We start from the raw sequence: 18,502 nt of genomic DNA, 5'->3' as shown, positions 1-18,502 counted from the left end.
AAACAACTTCCCTGTCCAGGCCAGTTTCAAAAGCTGGGGATTCTGGGAGTGGAGACTCCGGTAGAGAAAGCATGCAGGTTTTGCAGGGTGTCCCTGAAGCCCCCCAGTGCCCTTGCAGACAGTGGTTGGAGGAGCGGTGATGCTGTGGGCCCTGGCCTGGGATCCACAGCAGGTGCCCATTGCCCGCCCTGCCTCGGTCTCTACTCTGCTGACTCCCCCGCCCCTCCATTTCTGGGCCTCCTGGGAGGGCCTGGCTGTGGGTCCCTGGGAGCTGGCGCCATCGGGTGGCTGATGCTCCCACAGAAGGGCGCTTCTGGGGCTGGGGTGGCAGCTTGGTTCCTTGGCTTGCTGGTCGAGACCTCCACAGCTGTGGCAGCTGTCTCCCTCCATCTTCCTTGTGCCCCTGTGGCGCCTGTTGCTCCAGTACAGGACGCCCACCAGGGTTGGTGGCTGGAGAGGTTCCAGGCCCTTGGCAGGCTCCTGAAAGCTGAATCCACTACCTCGCCTTCCCTCGGGCTCCAGGGCCCTCTGTGTGCAGCCTGCTTGGGCCCAGACTCTTCTGCGGGCTGAGTGTCATCCACTTACGGTGCCAGCCTCGTGCGGCAGCGGTGGTTCTGCCAGCACCTGGCACAGTCACCTGCTTGGACGTTGAGCGCCAGGGCCCTGGTCAGGTGGCTGCTGGCCCTAGAGAAGTCCTGAAACTGAAGTGTGAGTCTTGAAATACTGTTCACAGTCATAACCTGTCGATAAGGTGATTGGGAATAGAACTTAAGCCAGCTAAGACCTGTATGCAGAAGATTTAAAACTTTATTGGAGGACTCTGAGCAAGTGGAGACATTTCATGTTTGTGGAGTAGAAGACTCAGTAAGATGTCGGTTCTCCCAGACTCCCTCTTAGGGTTCAGTAGGGTTCTGGTCTTCTGGTCAAACAGCTCTTCTCTTCCAACGTGACAAGCTGACTCGAGAACGCACAGAATAGCGAAGGGCTGAGATTTGCTGACACTCCTGAAGAACAGGGGCCTTTGCCCCCCCAGTCAAAACTCACAGTGCCTGGAAGTAGTGACAACCCGAAGGGCTGAGCACAGCTAGCACCCATCATGGCTTCTCAGTATCACTGCCACTGAGGGGCCAGGCTGCTGGGACGGCAGGGAGTGAATGGTAGGTGGGCCAGGCACATGCTGTGGCTGAGGAAGGTGCTCAGAGGCCAGCGGGCACGTGTCCTGAGGACACACAGACACTTGTGGCCAGATCTGGTGGTAACACATGGGAAATGGGGAGGCGAGTCCACAGATCCGTAATGCTACAAAGTTAAACTCCACAGAGAAACGCAGGAGGAACCATTAGAAATGAAAACTTATTGCTGCAGTGATTGGTTCAGGTGGGAATCACCAATGCGTGCGAACTACTTAAGGGGAACCGTCTTGATGCTACCCGTTAAGCTTCACCCACAGATAACTTACGTGTTTCCCCAAAAATCAGACCTCGCTGGACCGTCAGCTCTAATGCGTCTTTTGGAGCAAAAGTGAATATAGGACCCATTCTTATATAAGATCCAGTATTTATATTATATTATACCCGGTCTTATATGAGAACTGGGTCTTATATTAAAATAAGACCGGGTCTTATATTAATTTTTGCTCCAAATGATGCATTAGAGCTGATGGTTCAGCTAGGTCTTATTTTCGGGGAAACACGGTAGCTTCTATGTATTAGGGGATTTTTCAGATTTCTGCTTTACTTATTTGTAATTGAATTCCAGTGTGGTTTGAGGACATACTTTGTCTGCCTTGAATCCTTTGGACTTCATTGAGACCTGATTTGTGTCTACCTTGGTAAATGCCCGGTGCATACTTGAGAAGACTGTTCTGCTGTTGGGTCAGAGGGTGGGTGTGTCTCTCCTTGTGGTTTTGCTCCTGTTTGGAAGCTCTGTTGTTAGCTGCATATACATTAAAAATTCCCTTCTATTGATAATTGGATACCTTTGTCACTATGTAATGACTGATACATACATCTCTGGAAATAGTCTCCTCCATAGCGCTACATAACATTCTGTGTTCTTCTGTCTAATGTTAGTGCGATACACTGCCCTCTTCCTTGTAACTCTGTATCCAGATGGTGCTTAGTATAGGCAGCCAGCGATTTGCTGCTTTCTTTTCTGTCTAATTGGAGAAAGTATGTCTCATTTGGGGTGTTTAAATTGTAGCGGATCCTCAGATACCATGTTCTGTTACAGTGGTGCTGAGACGTCTAGGAACTTGCATCTTGTTTAATCAGTTAGACCGCAGGGAAACTGGTCTCCTTAGATATTGGTTCACTTAACAGTTACCAGACCTATCAGCGACTTAGTGTGTTCACATTTGATGTGATCAGTGGTGTGCTGGGTTTGCCTCTGCCCTCCTCCTGGTGGTTTTTGTCTCATCTGGTCTTTGTTTCATCTTCCACCTCTTTAATCCCGCCTTCTTTTGGATTAAATATTTTCTTACATTTCTTAATGACTTTTTCGTGATCAGCTCCTCTGTTGGCTTATTAACCATTCTCTCCTGTTATTTCAGTAGTCCAGGTAATGTTTGTCACTTACGCCTGTACCTGGCGCAGTCCCTGCGCTCTGCAGGTAACACTCTGACTTCACAGGGACCAGGAGAATGGTAAGGAGGTGCTCTTCCATGTCTCCCATCCCAGGCTGTGGCACTGACGTGTGCATTGATGCAGACGTGTAACAACCCCGTGTCACGTTGCCACTTGTGTTGGAACAGTCATACCAGGTCTGAGTTCATGAACTCGTTGCAGTGATGTTCCTAACGTTTTTGGATATCAGTGGGATAACTCATGAATTTGTAGCAGCTGGACAAAGAGTTAACCAACTTGACTATTGGGAAGTGCTGAATAGGCTGTGTGAAAAAGGTAGACGACCTGAACTTTTCCCCAACAATGCATGGCTCTTGCATCACGACAATGCACCAGCTCACACGGCGCTGTCTGTGAGGGAGTTTTTAGCCAGTAAATAAATAACTGTATGGGAACACCCTCCCTACTCACCTGATCTGGCCCCCAATGACTTCTTTCTTTACCTGAAGATAAAGGAAATACAGAAAGGAAGACATTTTGATGACATTCAGGACATCAAGGGTAATATGATGACAGCTCTGATGGCCATTGCTTTGAAGGGTGGACTGGGCACTGGCGTCGGTGCATAGCTTCCCAAGGAGAGTACTTTAAAGGTGACCATAGTAATATTCAGCAGTGAGATATGTAGCACTCTTTCTAGAATGAGTTCGTGAACTTAATTGTTAGACCTCATATGTTGCATGCGTGCAGTGTCTTTTTCGCTTCATGGAGCCCCACTCACAGCTGGCTGCCCTCGCCTTCTGTCTGTTGAGGAGCGTGTGTAACAGTGCAGGTGATGGGGTCTTTAGCTTTTCACATCTGCAGATGCCTTGGCTTTGTCTTCACTGAGTGAGGTTTCCTCGCCACCTATGCTTGTAGCTTGCCCGCTTTTCTCGCCGTGCGTGAAAGGTATTCCTCTCCTCCATTGACTTCGGATTGTGCTGGTCCTGACGGAAGTCACAGCCACCCTGGTCTTTGTTCCTCTGTATGTGATGCGTCTTCTTTCTCTGGCTGCTCTCCAGGTATTTCTCCTTATCACTAGTGATGAGCAGTTTGATTATCAGGGACATTAGTGTCACATTCTTCAGGGTCCCTGTGCTTGGGAATTGTTGAGCTTCTCGAATGTGTGGGTTTGTTGTTTTCATCTAGCTGTTTCTTCCAGTGTGGTTTCTGTTGCCCTCCTCCCTTCTCTTTCCTCCCTTCGGGGCTCCAGTTACAGAAATGTTAGGTGGCTTAGAGTTATCCCACAGCTGACTGAAGCTCTTGTTGGCTTTCCCAGTAGTCTCTATTGCTGTGCTTTCAGGTTCACGACTTCTACAATGTCTGATCTGCTCTTAATCCCACCCCACGTGTCTTTCACCTTAACCATTGTGGTGATCATCTCTTTAAGTGAATTTGAGTCTTCTGTTTATCTCCCATGCCATGCCTCTGTTTAACTTTGATGAAACAGAGTCATGGAATACAGTTATAATGTATAATAATTGCCCTCTGCTAATTTTGGCAGCTGAGTCAATTTCAACTAATGGACTGTTCTCAGGTTGGATCATGTTTTCTGCTCCTTTGCATACCTGGTGACCTTGGGTGCCAGCCATTGCACTCTTTCTACCATCCTGTGTGCTGGATATTTTAATAATCCTCAGGTTCTTCCTCGGTTTAGTTAATGGGATGAAGCGAAGTTACTTTCATGGGTTCAAGTCTTGCTTTTCTGCTGACTCTCAAGGCAGAATCGGGGCTGCACTGGTCCTTTCCTGTCTTTCAGGCTTCAGTGTCATTTGTTGCTTTTTGTCTCAGAAACAAACTATCTTTTTATATAGCCTATGTTTTGTTTTTCCGTTTTGGTTATTGCAGATGTGAGGGTAAATTGGGTCCTCATTACTCCATCTGGGCTGGAAGTAGAAGTAATGTTGAAACTTGTAAAAGAAAATAACAACATCTCTTTCTGACTGAGTACAGGAAGGGTTCCTTAATATAAGATACTAAAAAGATTATTCACAAAGGAAAACATTGATATATCTTATCTTTGTGAAAATTGAGCATGTCTATCAAAAGACTCCAAAAGAAAATAAAAACATGCCATTAACTGAGAAGGAATTTGCCTCACTTAAAACAAAGATAACTCAGTATCCAGAATTTATAACGAACTACTATAAATATGAAAAAGACATCCTGGTAGGACAAGTTGGCAGAAACGTGCAGACATTTCAGAAGGAGGAAAGGTGGGTGGCCAGCACATGTGTGAGTGGAAGCTGAGAGATCGTTCACAGTCGAGAGGCGTGAAGTGCTCTTGTCAGCAGAGCCTGCTCCAGGTGGTAGGAGTGTAAGCTGCTTGACCCTTCTAGAAAACAAGTCGGTAGTGTCTTGTATTGTCAGATGTTTATACCCCGTGTTTCAGGGTATGTACCTGGGGGAAAACATAGGGCAAGCAGTCCACGTGGAAGAGTTTGTCAGTGGACATGGGTAAGAGTGTATTAACTGTCTGTAATGGGAAAATCAACCCTAAACAACCCAGATGACAGAAGAATAGGTGAATTGTGATGTATTCTCCAAGTGGAATAGTAGATAGCATGAATGCTTGTTTTATTCAAAGCAAGGAAATGACTACGTTCTGGGTAGTCATTTTCTGGGGATCGCAGGAGTGGGAGCAGAAAGGCGGGTAAAAGTAGGTGCAGTCAATTAGGAGCGCCCTGAGTCTGTGAGGTGCTGGGCTACAGGCCTGTGTTACATTATGCTTTGTATCTCGTGTGTTTAATTTGTTCTCATGTAATAGGGAAGATACATTTCTGAAATACTGAATTTTCAAAATGAAAGGGTGTTGCCCTCTTGGTATCAATACTTGCTATGACTCTAAATTGAAAATAGTTTAGCATTTTTGTGTAGTCACACATCGTTTAGCAATGGGAATCCGTTCTGAGAAATGCGGCGTGAGGCGATTTCGTCGTCGTGCGAACGTCAGGGGCACGTCACACCTGGACGGTGTCGCCCACTGCCCCCCTGGGCTGGAAGGCACAGCCCGAGGCTCCTGGGCTACCAGCCTGTCCAGCACGTCACTGTACTGAGTATTGTCGGCACTTGTCACAGTGGTGAGTGCTTGTGCGTCTGGAGATACCTAAACATAGAAGAGGTGGCGTGAGAACACGGATGCCAGGTAAGAAACGGTCCGCCTGTGTGTGCAGGACACTTCCCGAGGAGCCTGCAGGACGGGACGGCGCTCTGAGTCAGGGAGCGCGGAGGGGCTGCCCACGGGCGTGCACCTTACACACTGCGCTCGGCCTCCACGGATTTATGAAGCGACACACGCATGGGAAACGCTGCCCTCGAGACGCGGAGAACGCGGCGTGTAGGAGGCTGCTGCCGGCGTCACACGGCTGCTGCCGTCTGCACTCTTCATTTTAGAGTGGAAAGAGCACTGTCACGTAACAGTGACACTACCAGTGCGGCAGCGTGAGGACGGAAACCGGTGTCAGCTTGTCGATCGTCGTCACATGTCGTGTGCTGCGCGCAGTCGTACGTGCTGACTCGGGACTGGCAGGGCAGTGGGTCTGTTTACACCAGTGCCCCCACACGTGCTGTGATGTCATGCCAGCCACGACATCACTAGGCCATAGCAATCTTCAGCTCCATTGTAACCTACGGGACCACCGTCGTATGTGCCATATGCAGCCTGTCACTGACCGAAATGCTCTGTGGCACATGACTGGTGCCAGAACGCACAGCAGTGCTCACCAAACAAGCCAGTAATGATGGGTGTGTTAGGGCCCCGCGGCCACAGCTGGACACTGAACAGCAGAGTAAGTGACATAGTATTGGGCATAGATCAAAGTATAAAAATAGACATCCATAGGTCCAAACTGATACAGAAATGTTGGATGAAAAAAGGGGAGAAGAGACACATCTCATGTAGAAGAAACCCATGTAATGTGTGTAGGTGCTCTGCCCTCAGGGAGGGAGAGCACACCCCCTACCCCTGAAGTGTGGGGGCCGTGGTGACATCCTCGCAAAGGGGACGGGGGAGAGGAGACACCTGGCAAGCACCTCAGCCAGGTGACCAAGGTCACAGCAGCACTCACGAGTATGTTGAGAGCACGGACTCTGACGTCACATGATAAGAAGGGCACTTTGCCTCCGTGGTCTTCTTCCTCCAGGCCCACGAGGCCAGACTAACCGTGAGAGACACGTCAGAGAAATCCCAGCAGAGGGACAGTCTCCAGAACCCCCCCCAGCACTGTCAGAACTGCCAAGGTCACCCAGAACAAGGGGCGTCTGAGAGACATCCCAGCCCAGCGGAGCCTGGGGAGACGTGAGGACTGTCATGTGGGATCCTGGAGCAGAAAGGGGACAATAGGTTAAAACTAAGGAACTGTGAATAGGCTTTCAGTAGTAAAATGTGTCCGTGTTGGTTCAGAATTGTGACAAACGCGTCGCACTAACGGCAAATGTCAGTCCTAGGGACCTGGGCACGCGGTGTGCGGGGTGGGGACTCTGCTTGTTCAGCCCGAGCCCCTCTCTCGCCCTGCTGTGCCTTTTCTGCCCTGCGTTCGCTCTGTCCCACACCTCACGTTCTCACCTTGTGTCACTTCTGACTGCTGCCTGCCTGACCCTGGTCAGAAAGAAAGTGTGTGTGTGGTGTGGAGCAGGCGTGGCGGGGCCTTCTGAGCCCAGCCCAGCTCTGGCTGACGCCCGTGGTCTCTTGCAGTGGGCATCCCCACCATCCGGTGGTGCGGGGCGGAGGGCGACTACAACGTGATGGTGATGGAGCTGCTGGGACCAAGCCTGGAAGACCTCTTCAACTTCTGCTCCAGGAAATTCAGTCTCAAAACTGTCCTGCTGCTGGCTGACCAAATGGTGAGCGCGTTTTTGCGCAGCGATGGGTCTGACCAGGGGCCTGATGACGTATGCACGGGCCGCTCTCCCATCAGCACGCCTGCTGTGCACAGGGAGGCAATGGACGTTCAGCAACCCTTGCCACATGAGAATTACCCAGTAGGCTCGGTTTGGAGAGCCACTGTGGGCATGGCCTGGTACATTCACGGGGTTGGGGGCGATCCCCACCCGATGGGGCTGCAGAGGGGACTCCTGGTGCAGACCCGTGTCCCATGGCGGCAGTCACTACAGGCCACTGTCTGCCCACCCCCAGGAGAGCCAACGAGAGGGAAATGCCCAGGCCCATGTGGGGGTGAGGTGGTCGGTTTGAGACCCCTTCCTGAATGTTGAATGACTGCTCTGGCCAGGGGGCACCGAACATGCAGCCCCAGGCACTGCCGTCTTGGGTAACGTGGCCCTGCTGCTGTGCCTACAGATTAGTCGTATCGAGTACATTCACTCCAAGAACTTCATCCACCGGGACGTGAAGCCTGACAACTTCCTCATGGGGCTGGGCAAGAAGGGCAACCTGGTGTACATCATCGACTTCGGCTTGGCCAAGAAGTACCGGGATGCCCGCACCCACCAGCACATACCCTACCGCGAGAACAAGAACCTCACGGGGACCGCGCGGTACGCCTCCATCAACACGCATCTCGGAATCGGTGAGCCGTGGGTGCTGGGCTGTCCTGCGCCGGCCCGCTGGCCGCGCTGCCTGGGCACGTCCCTCTCAGTTTGGGGAAAGGCCAGCCACTTGGGGACCTGGGTGTGTCAACACGTTTGGGGTGGAGGCTGCCAGCAAAGCGTTGTGCAACGGCAGGCTTCGGGGACTGTTCAGGTGTTACTCTGGGAGGTGCAGTGGGGCGGGCAGGTGATCGTGCTTCTGACGGCTGGGACGGTGCTGTCACCTCTGGGTGTTGATGTTTCCTAATGTCACATCCCAGGTAACTTCTGGTGAAACAAAAGAATCCAACTGTATTTCTCTGATTTCTAAGATTCATTTCCGCAGGAAGTGTCTGCTGGTTGCTGCAAGCGCACATGGGCCATCCTTGACCCATTTCCCTTCTCTTTCCAGAGCAATCTCGAAGGGACGACCTGGAGTCACTGGGGTACGTGCTCATGTACTTCAACCTGGGCTCTCTGCCCTGGCAGGGGCTGAAGGCTGCCACCAAGAGACAGAAGTATGAGCGGATCAGTGAGAAGAAGATGTCGACGCCCATCGAGGTGCTGTGCAAAGGCTACCCTTGTGAGTGTCCCGAGGGTCCTGCCGAGGGGTGGAGACAGCGGCCCGTCCTTTCCTGGCGTGTGTCCCCAGTGCCTGAGGGGGGGCTCTGGGAGGTGAACAAGGCAAACCCCCTTGGAGTCGGCTCAGAGGGGTCCTTGTGGGCCCTTGTGTGCCCTCTTGCTTAGGAAGGTGAGAATGTCCTTCAGCATGTCCGGAGCCATAACAGAGTTTCCCTTTGCTTTGTGGGACTGCCCCTAGGATGGGTGCCCCAGGGGCTCTGCCATGCCATATGGTGACTGGTACTGCAGACCCCATGTCTTACCTGCAGTGGGGGCAGTGGGGACCGGGGGGCGGAGCAGACAGTACTTTCCCTAAACACCGGTGGTTCCCAGGAGAGGCGTTGTAGTGAGCGCTGGCTTTCTTGTCATTTTCCAGCGGAATTTGCCACATACCTGAATTTCTGCCGCTCCTTGCGTTTTGACGACAAACCAGACTACTCATACCTGAGACAGCTCTTTAGGAACTTGTTCCACCGCCAGGGTTTCTCCTATGACTACGTGTTTGATTGGAACATGCTCAAATTCGTAAGTGGCCACCACCGTGCTGGGTGCTCAGTGAGGGGGGAACAGCCTGGCCAGCGCCGCGCCGCTGCTGTTGTGTGCTCTTGTAAGGAGCGAGCTGTATGAGGCTTGAGCTCTGGAAGGCCTGTTCGCTGCACTGGGGAGCCTGTGGCTGTGGGGTCCCCCTAAAGGTGAGAGGTTCTGAGAAGCAAGGTGTCCAAACAAGGTGTTTGAAGGGAAAGCAAATGGCAAGCAGGACGGTGGGGGAGGGGGTCTCCCGTGGGCACTGGAGCCCATGGGGTGCGGGCAGCGAGCCACGTGGAGTAGAATCTGCCCACAGGTGCCGGTCTGCTTGGAGGCAGAGTTTCTGCTTGAATGCTCTGCCTTCTTGGCTTTGAAGATGGTTTCATTACCATCATCGTCGTCACTCCTGCGTGTCGTGGCTTTTGACTGTCTGAGACGTGCGTGTCGGCACGGTGCCCACATGTTCGTTGTGCAGGAGGGGAGGAACCGCCTGACCTGCCTCCCACCCAGCCGGGCCCTGCTGAGCACCTGGTGTCCGCTCAGCGGGGCGCTGCACATTCAGTCTGACTTTGGCCCTGTGACGAGCTCAGCTCAGCTTTGATGCCCAGTTTGTCCCCTGAAGGCTCACGCGAGTGCTGCGGGAGGGGGGCGGAGCTCGCACTTGAATTTGTTCCACTACAACCGGCTGCCCATCCTGCCTGAGTTGGTTCTTTAGGTTCAGTCCATTAACCTTTGGACACCACCGCCAGAACTCCACTTGCTGTGGAACTTCCACTTCCTCTTCGTTAAAAACGTGTTCTATTTAGTTAAGAGCTTAAACCAGAAATTGGAACCTATCCAGGGTGACAGCCTGACTGATGGGCAGAGCCTCCTTCACAGGGTGCAAAACAGGAAGCCTTTCCCAGCCTGGCAGGTGCAGGGGGCTTGTATGGGCTCAGCCTCCCTGAGTGGGGTCCAGCTGGCACAGCCAGCCTGACCGAGATGTGGCCTGTGCCACCCGGGGGGACAGCCAGGAGCTGGGAGGACAGTGCCCTGTGGGTGGCTTTGCAGGGCAGCCGTGGTGCTGGCCCCACAGATGGCCAGAGTGTGTATATGTGGGTGGGCCTCCTGCCAGAGCCAATACCAGTTGCTCATGTCAGGGCTGGGCACACCTCCTCCGTAAAGGGCCTGATGGGAAATGTGCCACAGTGTCACGCTGGAGCTGGAGCTGGAGCCAGCCCTCCCCCCAGGCAGTGGGTGCACGTGGAGCCAGCCGCCAGTTAAACCACGTCTCAGAAATACATGCATATGGCTGGACTTGGCTGTGGGCTGCAGCTTGCAGGCTGGCCTGGCAGCTCTGGGGGTCCGGCGTGAGCCTCAGTATGTGGCTGTCGCAGCCAAACCACTTGGCGTGCAGCCCCCAACAGTGGCTGTTACTGAGTAATGGCTGCTCGTAGGACACGCCTGGCTGCTGGCTCCCTCACGGGGACTGTGCACCAACACGACATTTGACCCAGGGCCGGGGGGGGGGGGCATATGGAGTTGGACCTTCTCAGACTTCCCCACTGTCACCATGTGGGGCTGACCCCTGACACCTCAAGCCAATTTCCTGTCCTGTGCAAATGTTGGCAGAAGAGGGCCATCCAGTTGCCTCGGCGATGGGCGGGATTTCCTCTGCTGTGTTGGGAAGTGGGGTCCTTGCTGCATCACTCACAGGGCTGTCTGCTCATCTCTACATTGCCCTGGAGGGAGAAATGGCTTGTTGGCATGGATGGCTTCTGGGTGGTCTTGTCCCAGATGCCCTGGTGTTTTCTCGGGTTGGGGAGACAGCAAGGGCCTGGGATGGTTTTTTGGTGAACCCCGTTCAGTGCTGGTCTTGTCTCTTTCCTTCTCAGGGCGCCAGCCGGGCCGCCGACGATGCCGAGCGGGAGCGCCGGGACCGCGAGGAGCGATTGAGGCATTCCCGGAACCCTGCTACCCGCGGCTTGCCTTCCACTGCCTCAGGCCGGCTGAGGGGGACGCAAGAAGTGGCTCCTCCCACGCCCCTCACCCCTACCTCACACACTGGTGAGTGGTCCTTGGGCCACCAGCTCGTGCCACATCCCCCCTTAGTAAGCATTGATGGTGGTTCTGGCCCCTCGGGCTATGTGACCTTAGCGGGGAGGGGAGAGCTAGCTCTGTGAGCAGTGATTCCTGTGCGTCCCCTTCCCGGTGTGTCACTCCTGAGGGCGGGCAGGCCATGGAGCCACCTGGGCCGGCGCCTTCGGGAACGTCTGTGGCTTGTACTTCTGACATATATTCCCCCACGAGTTGCTCGTCCTGAGCAGAGGCCTGGGGGCCTGCCCATTGGGGCGCTGGGCCCTGGGCGCTGGCCAGGGACCCCCTGCCTATGACCGGCCTGGAAGCCCTTGACCCGCTCCACCTAGCGCTGAGGAGGGAGCCCTGGCGGTGGGTGTGGGCCATGCCAGGCCTCACCGCCGCCCGCCTGCCCCTTACAGCCAACACCTCCCCGCGGCCCGTGTCCGGCGTGGAGCGCGAGCGGAAGGTGAGCATGCGGCTGCACCGGGGCGCCCCCGTCAACATGTCCTCGTCCGACCTCACAGGCCGGCAAGACACGTCCCGCATGTCCACCTCGCAGGTACGTGCCCCGCGGGCCAGCACTGCCCCCACAGGGCTGGTCTCACAGGAAGGCAGTGGGCTGGGGGCTGGGGGGTCTCCTCCCTTCCCGCTGTCCCCCTCCCCTTTCCTCCCCGATTTGTGAGTGTTTTAACCCATGGGGCGTGTTTTCCCCTGGCTGCTGTTCAGCCCTTGGTTGAGAGCCTTGGTGACAAGCAGTGTGCGCCCAGGCTCCTCTCCCTCTCTGCCGTGCTGGGGCAAGTGCTGGGGCTGCTCTGTCCTGTGCCCAGGCCTAGGTGGCTTTCGGGGCTCGGCCGTCTTCCCGTCGCAGATGGGGCCCGCTGCTTGTCTGTCACTGGCACACCCGCCTGAGACACTTCCTAGCAGAGAGCCTGTGCCAGGGAGGGGACGGGACTGCTTCCAGTCCTGTGATGCAGTGTGGACAGCGGCCTGGGGGAGCCAGCGCCTGGTCACGAGCCCTGGGCCAGGGTCCCGTCTCCCCTGATGGGGCTGGCGCACTCATCCTGCCCATCGGTTCCCTCCACCCGCATCCTGTCCCCACTCGCGCTCTTGTCACTGCTGCTCTTTCGCCTTTGTGTGCTGGTCTCAACACAGCAGCTGCAGCTGCTCAGGCGGCTTTCAGGGGCCCTCCGTGGCCAGGAACCCACCTGAGCGGGGCCATTCCTCCCACTTCGGCAAGCGTCCTGTGTGTGACCTGGGGGCAGCCCAGGCCCCAGCCTGGTCACCGAAATGCTGTCCCGGTGGCCAGGCCCTGCTGGGTGTGGACATCGGTGCTGGGGAGCGGGGTGGGGCAAGCGTGTGGGGTGCACGTGCCTGTGAGGACGGTCTGGAGCTGGCCGCTCAGCCGCGGATGAACAGGTGTGCCCAGCGGCCGCTTTCCTTTCGATCAACACCTTTCGTTCACTGGTGATTCTGCTAGAGATGGCTGGTTTTGTACTGTAGCTTTTCTAGGGAGACTGAATTGTGGGGCTCGAGGGGTCTTCAGGTTAACGAGATTGGGCCACCATGGCCCCTGGACCCACCCCTCCCTCACCACAGACACAGGGCTTCTCAGGGCTCTTCCCACAAGCCCTGGGAGCCATGAGCCAGCAGCTGGGAGCAGGTCCTGGGCGGTGTCCGCATGCACCTGGGCATGCGGCCAGCTCTGTGACCTTGGACTTCTCGGGGCTCAGGCTTGACCATGGCCTGTGGACAACAGGCACTTTTTCTGGACTCGATGCCGCATGTCAGGGACTCAGCCAGTGTAGACTAAGGGTTTGGGGTCGTTGAGGAAATAACAGTCAGAAGGTCCTATGGATGCGTGGCAGAGACAGGCCCAAGTCCCGTCCTTCTCACTGCCCAACCTGAGCCCCCAGGGATGCCTTCCTGTGAGGTCTCAGCTAGATGAGGTGAGCTTGTGCCCTGCACTCCTATGTCCTTGCTCTCACTTGCTTTGCTCTCCGTATGGAGGGAGAGAGCGTGGCCCAAACATGGGGGAGGGAGGCTCAAAGAGGTTTGATTTGGTGGTGTTTCCCCTCCCAGAAATACAACACCCTACTTTTTGTTCCTGGTCACCCTGGAGATTTTCTCAGGATGTTTTTCACGTTGAGGACATGGGAGGTGTCCTTTGGGTTTTCCTGGTCGCCGTGGGAGTGCTTCCTTAGGAGGCTCTGAAATCTGAAAGGCTTCTGCCCTCCAAGGCCACAGTCAGTGTCTGGGGGACAGCACAGATTCCGTCTGGGACTCAGCCGAGGGGCTTGGAAGTTGCGGAGCGTGTGTCCCTCTAGGTTCTACGATTCTGTGGTCTCCATTCACACTTGCTCCCCCTAAAGAAAGGGGTGACAATAGAAGCAGCATCTCAAGTGTTGAGGACAATCGGGAGCCGCAGGCAGTATGTGCGCATAGACCCTGGCCGGGTGCTGATCACCCGCTTCCTGTGTGGTCACCTCCCTGGGCCCTGAGCCCTTGAGGAGGGGCTGTGGCATCCCAGGCAGACGCCGGCCCCCACGGGTGCTTCAGCTTCTGCACAAGGTTGTTTGGAGCCGCTGGCCAGCCGGCCAGCCTGTGTGCGAACCCGCCGACCCGAGGGTCGGCTCCTTTGTCCCTTGTCCTGACCCCATGGCTGTCATGCGCTCAGACTCTGCAAGAGGGGGGCAGCTCATGCTAGACCAGCCCCCCAGGGAGACTCCAGGTCCCGCATCATGGACTCCAGAGTACGAGTCCCGGTCCTTCAGCCAGAATAACACGGAGCCTAAAGGACACCTGGCGGGTGAGCCTGTTTGTGGTGTCGTCGTCTTTGTGACAAAGTGCCTCACCACCCAGCAGTGCTGGTAAAATGGCTGCTGCTTCCCGGGGCCTGGCATTTCTTTTGATTTATTGCTTTTGACCCATGTCCTCCTGGGAAGGTCCCATCAAGTCTTCCTTTTGTCGGTGAGGAAATGCGTCCAGTCTGTGTGTCCCAGGGAGTTGGCGTCCTCCACCTGCTGGCACAGCTGCTCTGGGTACAGGTTCTTTTTCGTGGGCGGACTGGGCTCTGCCCTGGCCCTCATCGGCCTCGGTCACGTCATCCTGGGCAGCGGCTGCAGTCGCTCGTGATCAGGGTCAGAAGTGAGGCTGGGGTCCCCCTGAGGCACCTGGCTGAAACAGGACGCCCCCTCCGTCCTGGCCGCAGGGAGCCCTCACCGACCGCTGTCTTCTCCCACCTCAGAATAGCATCCCTTTCGACCACCACGGCAAGTAGCTGCACGGCCCGTCCCGCCCCGGCGGAAGGCGGCACTGGGTGAGTGCTCAGGGCGGGGCTCGCGGGCGCGTCTCACCCCTCGCCCCCTGGGAGCGCACAGCTGGGCTTGGGCTTGCATGCCAGCCGCTGCCAGTAGAGAGAGGCCCGCCCAGTCCTCACCGTGTGTGGATTCCAGAGCAGCTGTGGGGCGAGCAGTCCCCAAACGGGTGACCCCAGCACCTGCCCACTGTGCGCGTCGGTGCCCACGTGGGGGTCAGGGGCCCGGGGCTGTGCACCTGCGCTGGCTCTCGTGGCCCTGGCTCTTGTGGCCCTGGCTCCAGGTGGGCTGTGCGGGTCTGTGTGTTGCGCTCACTGAGTGGCCGCGCTTGGCGGGGGCTCTTGCTGCGGGAGACTCCTGGGGTCTCTGCCGTCCTGGCTTTGTCACCTCTCTCCCTCTTCGCGTTTCTGTCTTCGTCTGTTTTTCTTTTCGAACTTGGTCTCTGCGCAGCATCTCGCCCCTGTGCTGTCTGTACCAGCCGTCACCCCAACCGCCCGCTCCCCTGCCATTGGTGCATGGCTGGGCGCCAAGCCATGCTCCTGTCTGGGTGACACTTGGCGACTCCTTCCCGCCGAGGGCTCAGGGCCGCTGTGCGCGGCCTGCTAGCCTTCTAACATGCTGGCGCTCTCGGAAACGTCTTGATGGGAAGTGCTTGTCACGTCTTCCCCCGAAGGGCATCTTGGTGCCCCATGGGGCCTGGTTCCTGTTTGCAAAACACCAGATTCCTTTCCAGGAGAGGGCCTGGGAGCAAGTAACTTCCTGCTTTGACTCTTCCTGTCGCTCATGAGCTTGTTGGTTCCGCGGCCGCCAGGCCCCCTTGCCTGCATGCCTCTTCCTCCTTCCCCATCTTCCTGTCACTTGTTCTGCTGAGCACATGTCCTGGCCGCAGAGGGAGCGCCTGGAGCGGCTGGGGGCATGGGCGTCCAGTGTGGGGCTAGGCGCAGCTGCCTCTCCTCCCAGGGCGCCATCACTGTTTTGTATCCGAGCTGTCGCCCCAGCCCGAAGGACGCACTGACCTTGTCCTGTGCTTTGGCTCCGACAGATTCCCGGTCGGGTGGCTTCCAGTGGTCTTCAGTCTGTGGTGCACCGATGAGAACGCTCCTTTTTGCTGTGAAGGGCACACAATGAATGCATGGCTGATCTACTCTGTTACATGGCTTTACTAGTGACGTCCCGGCCTAGCGCACCGGGAGCTCTGCAGGCCACCCACCCAGCAGCGCCCATGGGGAGGCAAAACACAAACCAAACGGACAGACTGCGAGCTCTGCCACCGCCAGGGGCTCCACTGAGGCCCCCCACGTGAACTCTTGTCCCGGGGCTGGGAAGAGAAGCAGAGGGAGACGGCTGCCGAGAACCCCCGCGGTCAGGAGCCTGGCAGTCTCCCTCCCGCAGTGGCACGCCCTGGCGAGTCTGCTGTAACCACCGACCTACTTGGTTCAGACAGTTTTGTATCATTTTGCTAAAAATTATTGGCTTAAATCTGTGTAAAGAAATCTTTTTATTGTTTCTTTCTTGTCTGTTTTTGCGGTCTTAAACAAGGGGTTACCTTGAAAGAACCCTGACGGACACTGGCGTGGAGTTTCTGTGTAGGATGGAGTGAGGCAGGGCACGGGCACGCGGGAACCTCAGTCACCTGTTTCCTGTTGTTGTTTTGTTGTGCGGTCCACTGTGGAAAGGGGATTTTCTCAGAAATTGTCACATGTATACGCGTGTGTAAGTAATGTGCGTGTCTGTGTGCTGTGTGTCTTGTGACCTCATTCACCTGGTTTTGGCTGTCACCCCCCGACTGTGACTGAAATGCCGGTACCCATTTGATCTTCCCAGATGCAAGATGGAAGCCAGGCACTGAAGACTCGGAGCCGAGGCTTTCTGTGTGTCGCTGGGCCCCACGGGGTCGTGTGTGGTGGTGGTGGTGGTGGTGGTGGTTGCCTCAATGCCTTGGAGTTTGGGAAATTTTCTGAACAGACTGTAAATACTAGCAGCGAGGATTGGCCCTTCATGTGTTTTAACATCTGTGTTCTGAAAACCACGGCCGTGGCCGTCCACACTCGGTGCCAGGTGTGCTGCAAGGCGTCGGGCCGGGGACCCACTCTGAAGAGCCATGACGCAGTGACTCGGAGACCTGCCGCTCCAGGAGAGCGCGGTCATGCGTGTTCATGGCCTTGCTGGGATGGAGTGAACACCGGAAGTCCAGGGGCGGGGCCTCCTGAGGCTCTCCGCCAAGACCAGGCGGCTGGGCTCGTGGTGGCTTTCCTGAGCCGCCGTCTCCTCATGCAGCATCAGAGGCACCCGGTGGCGGTGGCAACCAGCAGACAGGAGCCCCCATCTCGGGGAAGTGAGGTGCAATATGTATATTCGTGGGTAGTGTCACAGGTGTCCCTGTCACCCCACTGTTGAGTGTCGTTTGAAAACTCTGTGTCGGAGGCAGCTAGGGGCCTGGAAGGTGCAGGTGTGTGACCCTCCTGCCCCCAAGCCCCGGCATAGGGGTGCTTGGGATGCGGGGATGCTGGGCTGGGGACGCTGACACAGGCTGCAGCTGCAGCTGCTGTGCAGGGCTCGGGCCTGGCCCAGCGCCGCCTGCAGGTGGGCTTCCCTCTCGGGAGGTGGGACGCTCGCTGCACCCACAGGCCACTCCAGACCTCGACCGTTTGAATGGGGTCTGGCCCCAGGCCCATCCTCAGCAGTGCTTGGGGACAGTGTTGACGCGCACCACCTGTGGGACCCGTAGCCGAGTGTCTGTGCAGCCTGGGGTCGGGGGCAGGTCCGCCCTGCGCGTTTGTATGACCACTGTATTTGTGTACTTAGCACCGTGTCAGTAATAAATTCATGACAACGTGTACCTTTCTTCCCGCCCCGCCGTGTGGTCTTTTATTTCGTCAGAGGGAGAGTTTTCGGTGTGTAGACTGACTATGTGGAAGAGGGTGTTGGGGGCTGGGCACTGATGTTGCCCTCCCGGCCTGGTGGTGTGTCAGCTGGTGGGGGCAGGCAGAGTGAGACTGGGTGGGGACGCGGCCCCAGTGACCCTCTGGGAAGCTCCTGAATGACTCCCCCCCACCTTGGGGTTGCCAGCATGGTACCTGTCCCCGCTGCCCGTGGTGGGGCACACACGGTTGCCACGCATCCGCTCCCATGTGGCCTTCCCTTCCCTTCTAACCGGCAGACAAGTACTGTCTGGAAGGGCGGCATCCGTCCGTCTGTCTGTCCATCTATTCTGTGCATGGTCTTGGCTTCCCTCTCCCACTTGAGTTGTTGAGACCCAGGAACCTCCTCCCCCAAGAACTCGGGGTGGCACTGAACAGGAAGGCAGGCCGGGAGCCTGCCCCGCCCCACCCCCCACCCCAGCCCAGGGCAGCTTGCCATCCTTCAAACTCCTCATCCCGTCTGCCACCTTGTGCTGACAGGCCTCTCCCGCCGCTCACCCGCCATGGAGGGGCTCGTGTGGCGGACCTAGACGCTTCTGGGTCCACTGCCACTCATTGCATGTGCCTGGGCTGCTTTGCCTCTTTACCCTAAGGGTGGGGGGCAGATGACGCCCCACGCCCTGCCCACTTGCTTTATCTCCTGCTGGGCCCACGCGCCTCCTGCCATTCTGGCTGTGCCCGATTGTCCCTGAGGTTCTGGGAAAGGGCTGGGCCCTTCCTTGGCCCTGTCTCTTACATTTGTACCCCAGTCTGCCTGCGCCGGCTCCCAGCTGCAGTGGCGATGGGACCAGCCCTGAGCCACTCTCCTCTGTTTTCTTGTCAGGTGGGGGGGCCGCAGGCAGGTCAGGGACCACACATGTCCTGGGTGGCCTTTGTGTGTCCCCTGCATCTCACTGGGGTGATGGGTGCATGCCCTCTGCAGAGGATGGCTCAGCAC

The 18,502-nt window shown here is 56.5% G+C and overlaps 1 protein-coding gene across 4 annotated transcripts in view; it reads left to right on the top strand.

Moving 5' to 3' along the window:
- Positions 1 to 17,488, top strand: part of CSNK1D (casein kinase 1 delta) — a 28,555-nt gene extending 11,067 nt beyond the window's left edge. For 2 of the 4 annotated variants that reach the window (XM_081030087.1, XM_081030089.1), the window contains 8 exons: positions 7,297 to 7,445; positions 7,900 to 8,128; positions 8,539 to 8,709; positions 9,124 to 9,272; positions 11,147 to 11,318; positions 11,750 to 11,889; positions 14,575 to 14,646; positions 15,687 to 17,488. In XM_081030087.1, the coding sequence (XP_080886213.1) occupies positions 7,297 to 7,445; positions 7,900 to 8,128; positions 8,539 to 8,709; positions 9,124 to 9,272; positions 11,147 to 11,318; positions 11,750 to 11,889; positions 14,575 to 14,607 (1,043 nt within the window). In that variant the 3' untranslated portion in view covers positions 14,608 to 14,646; positions 15,687 to 17,488. The remainder of the gene's footprint in view (positions 1 to 7,296; positions 7,446 to 7,899; positions 8,129 to 8,538; positions 8,710 to 9,123; positions 9,273 to 11,146; positions 11,319 to 11,749; positions 11,890 to 14,574; positions 14,647 to 15,686) is intronic. The other 2 variants (XM_081030086.1, XM_081030088.1) reach the window with 1 other exon arrangement.
- The last annotated feature ends 1,014 nt before the right edge of the window (positions 17,489 to 18,502 follow it).

Source organism: Rhinolophus hipposideros (genome assembly GCF_964194185.1).
Source record: "Rhinolophus hipposideros genome assembly, chromosome: 20".
Taxonomy (NCBI): Eukaryota; Metazoa; Chordata; class Mammalia; order Chiroptera; family Rhinolophidae; genus Rhinolophus; species Rhinolophus hipposideros.
Note: the sequence above shows the minus strand (reverse complement) of the source record. Positions and strands in the feature narration are given on the sequence as shown.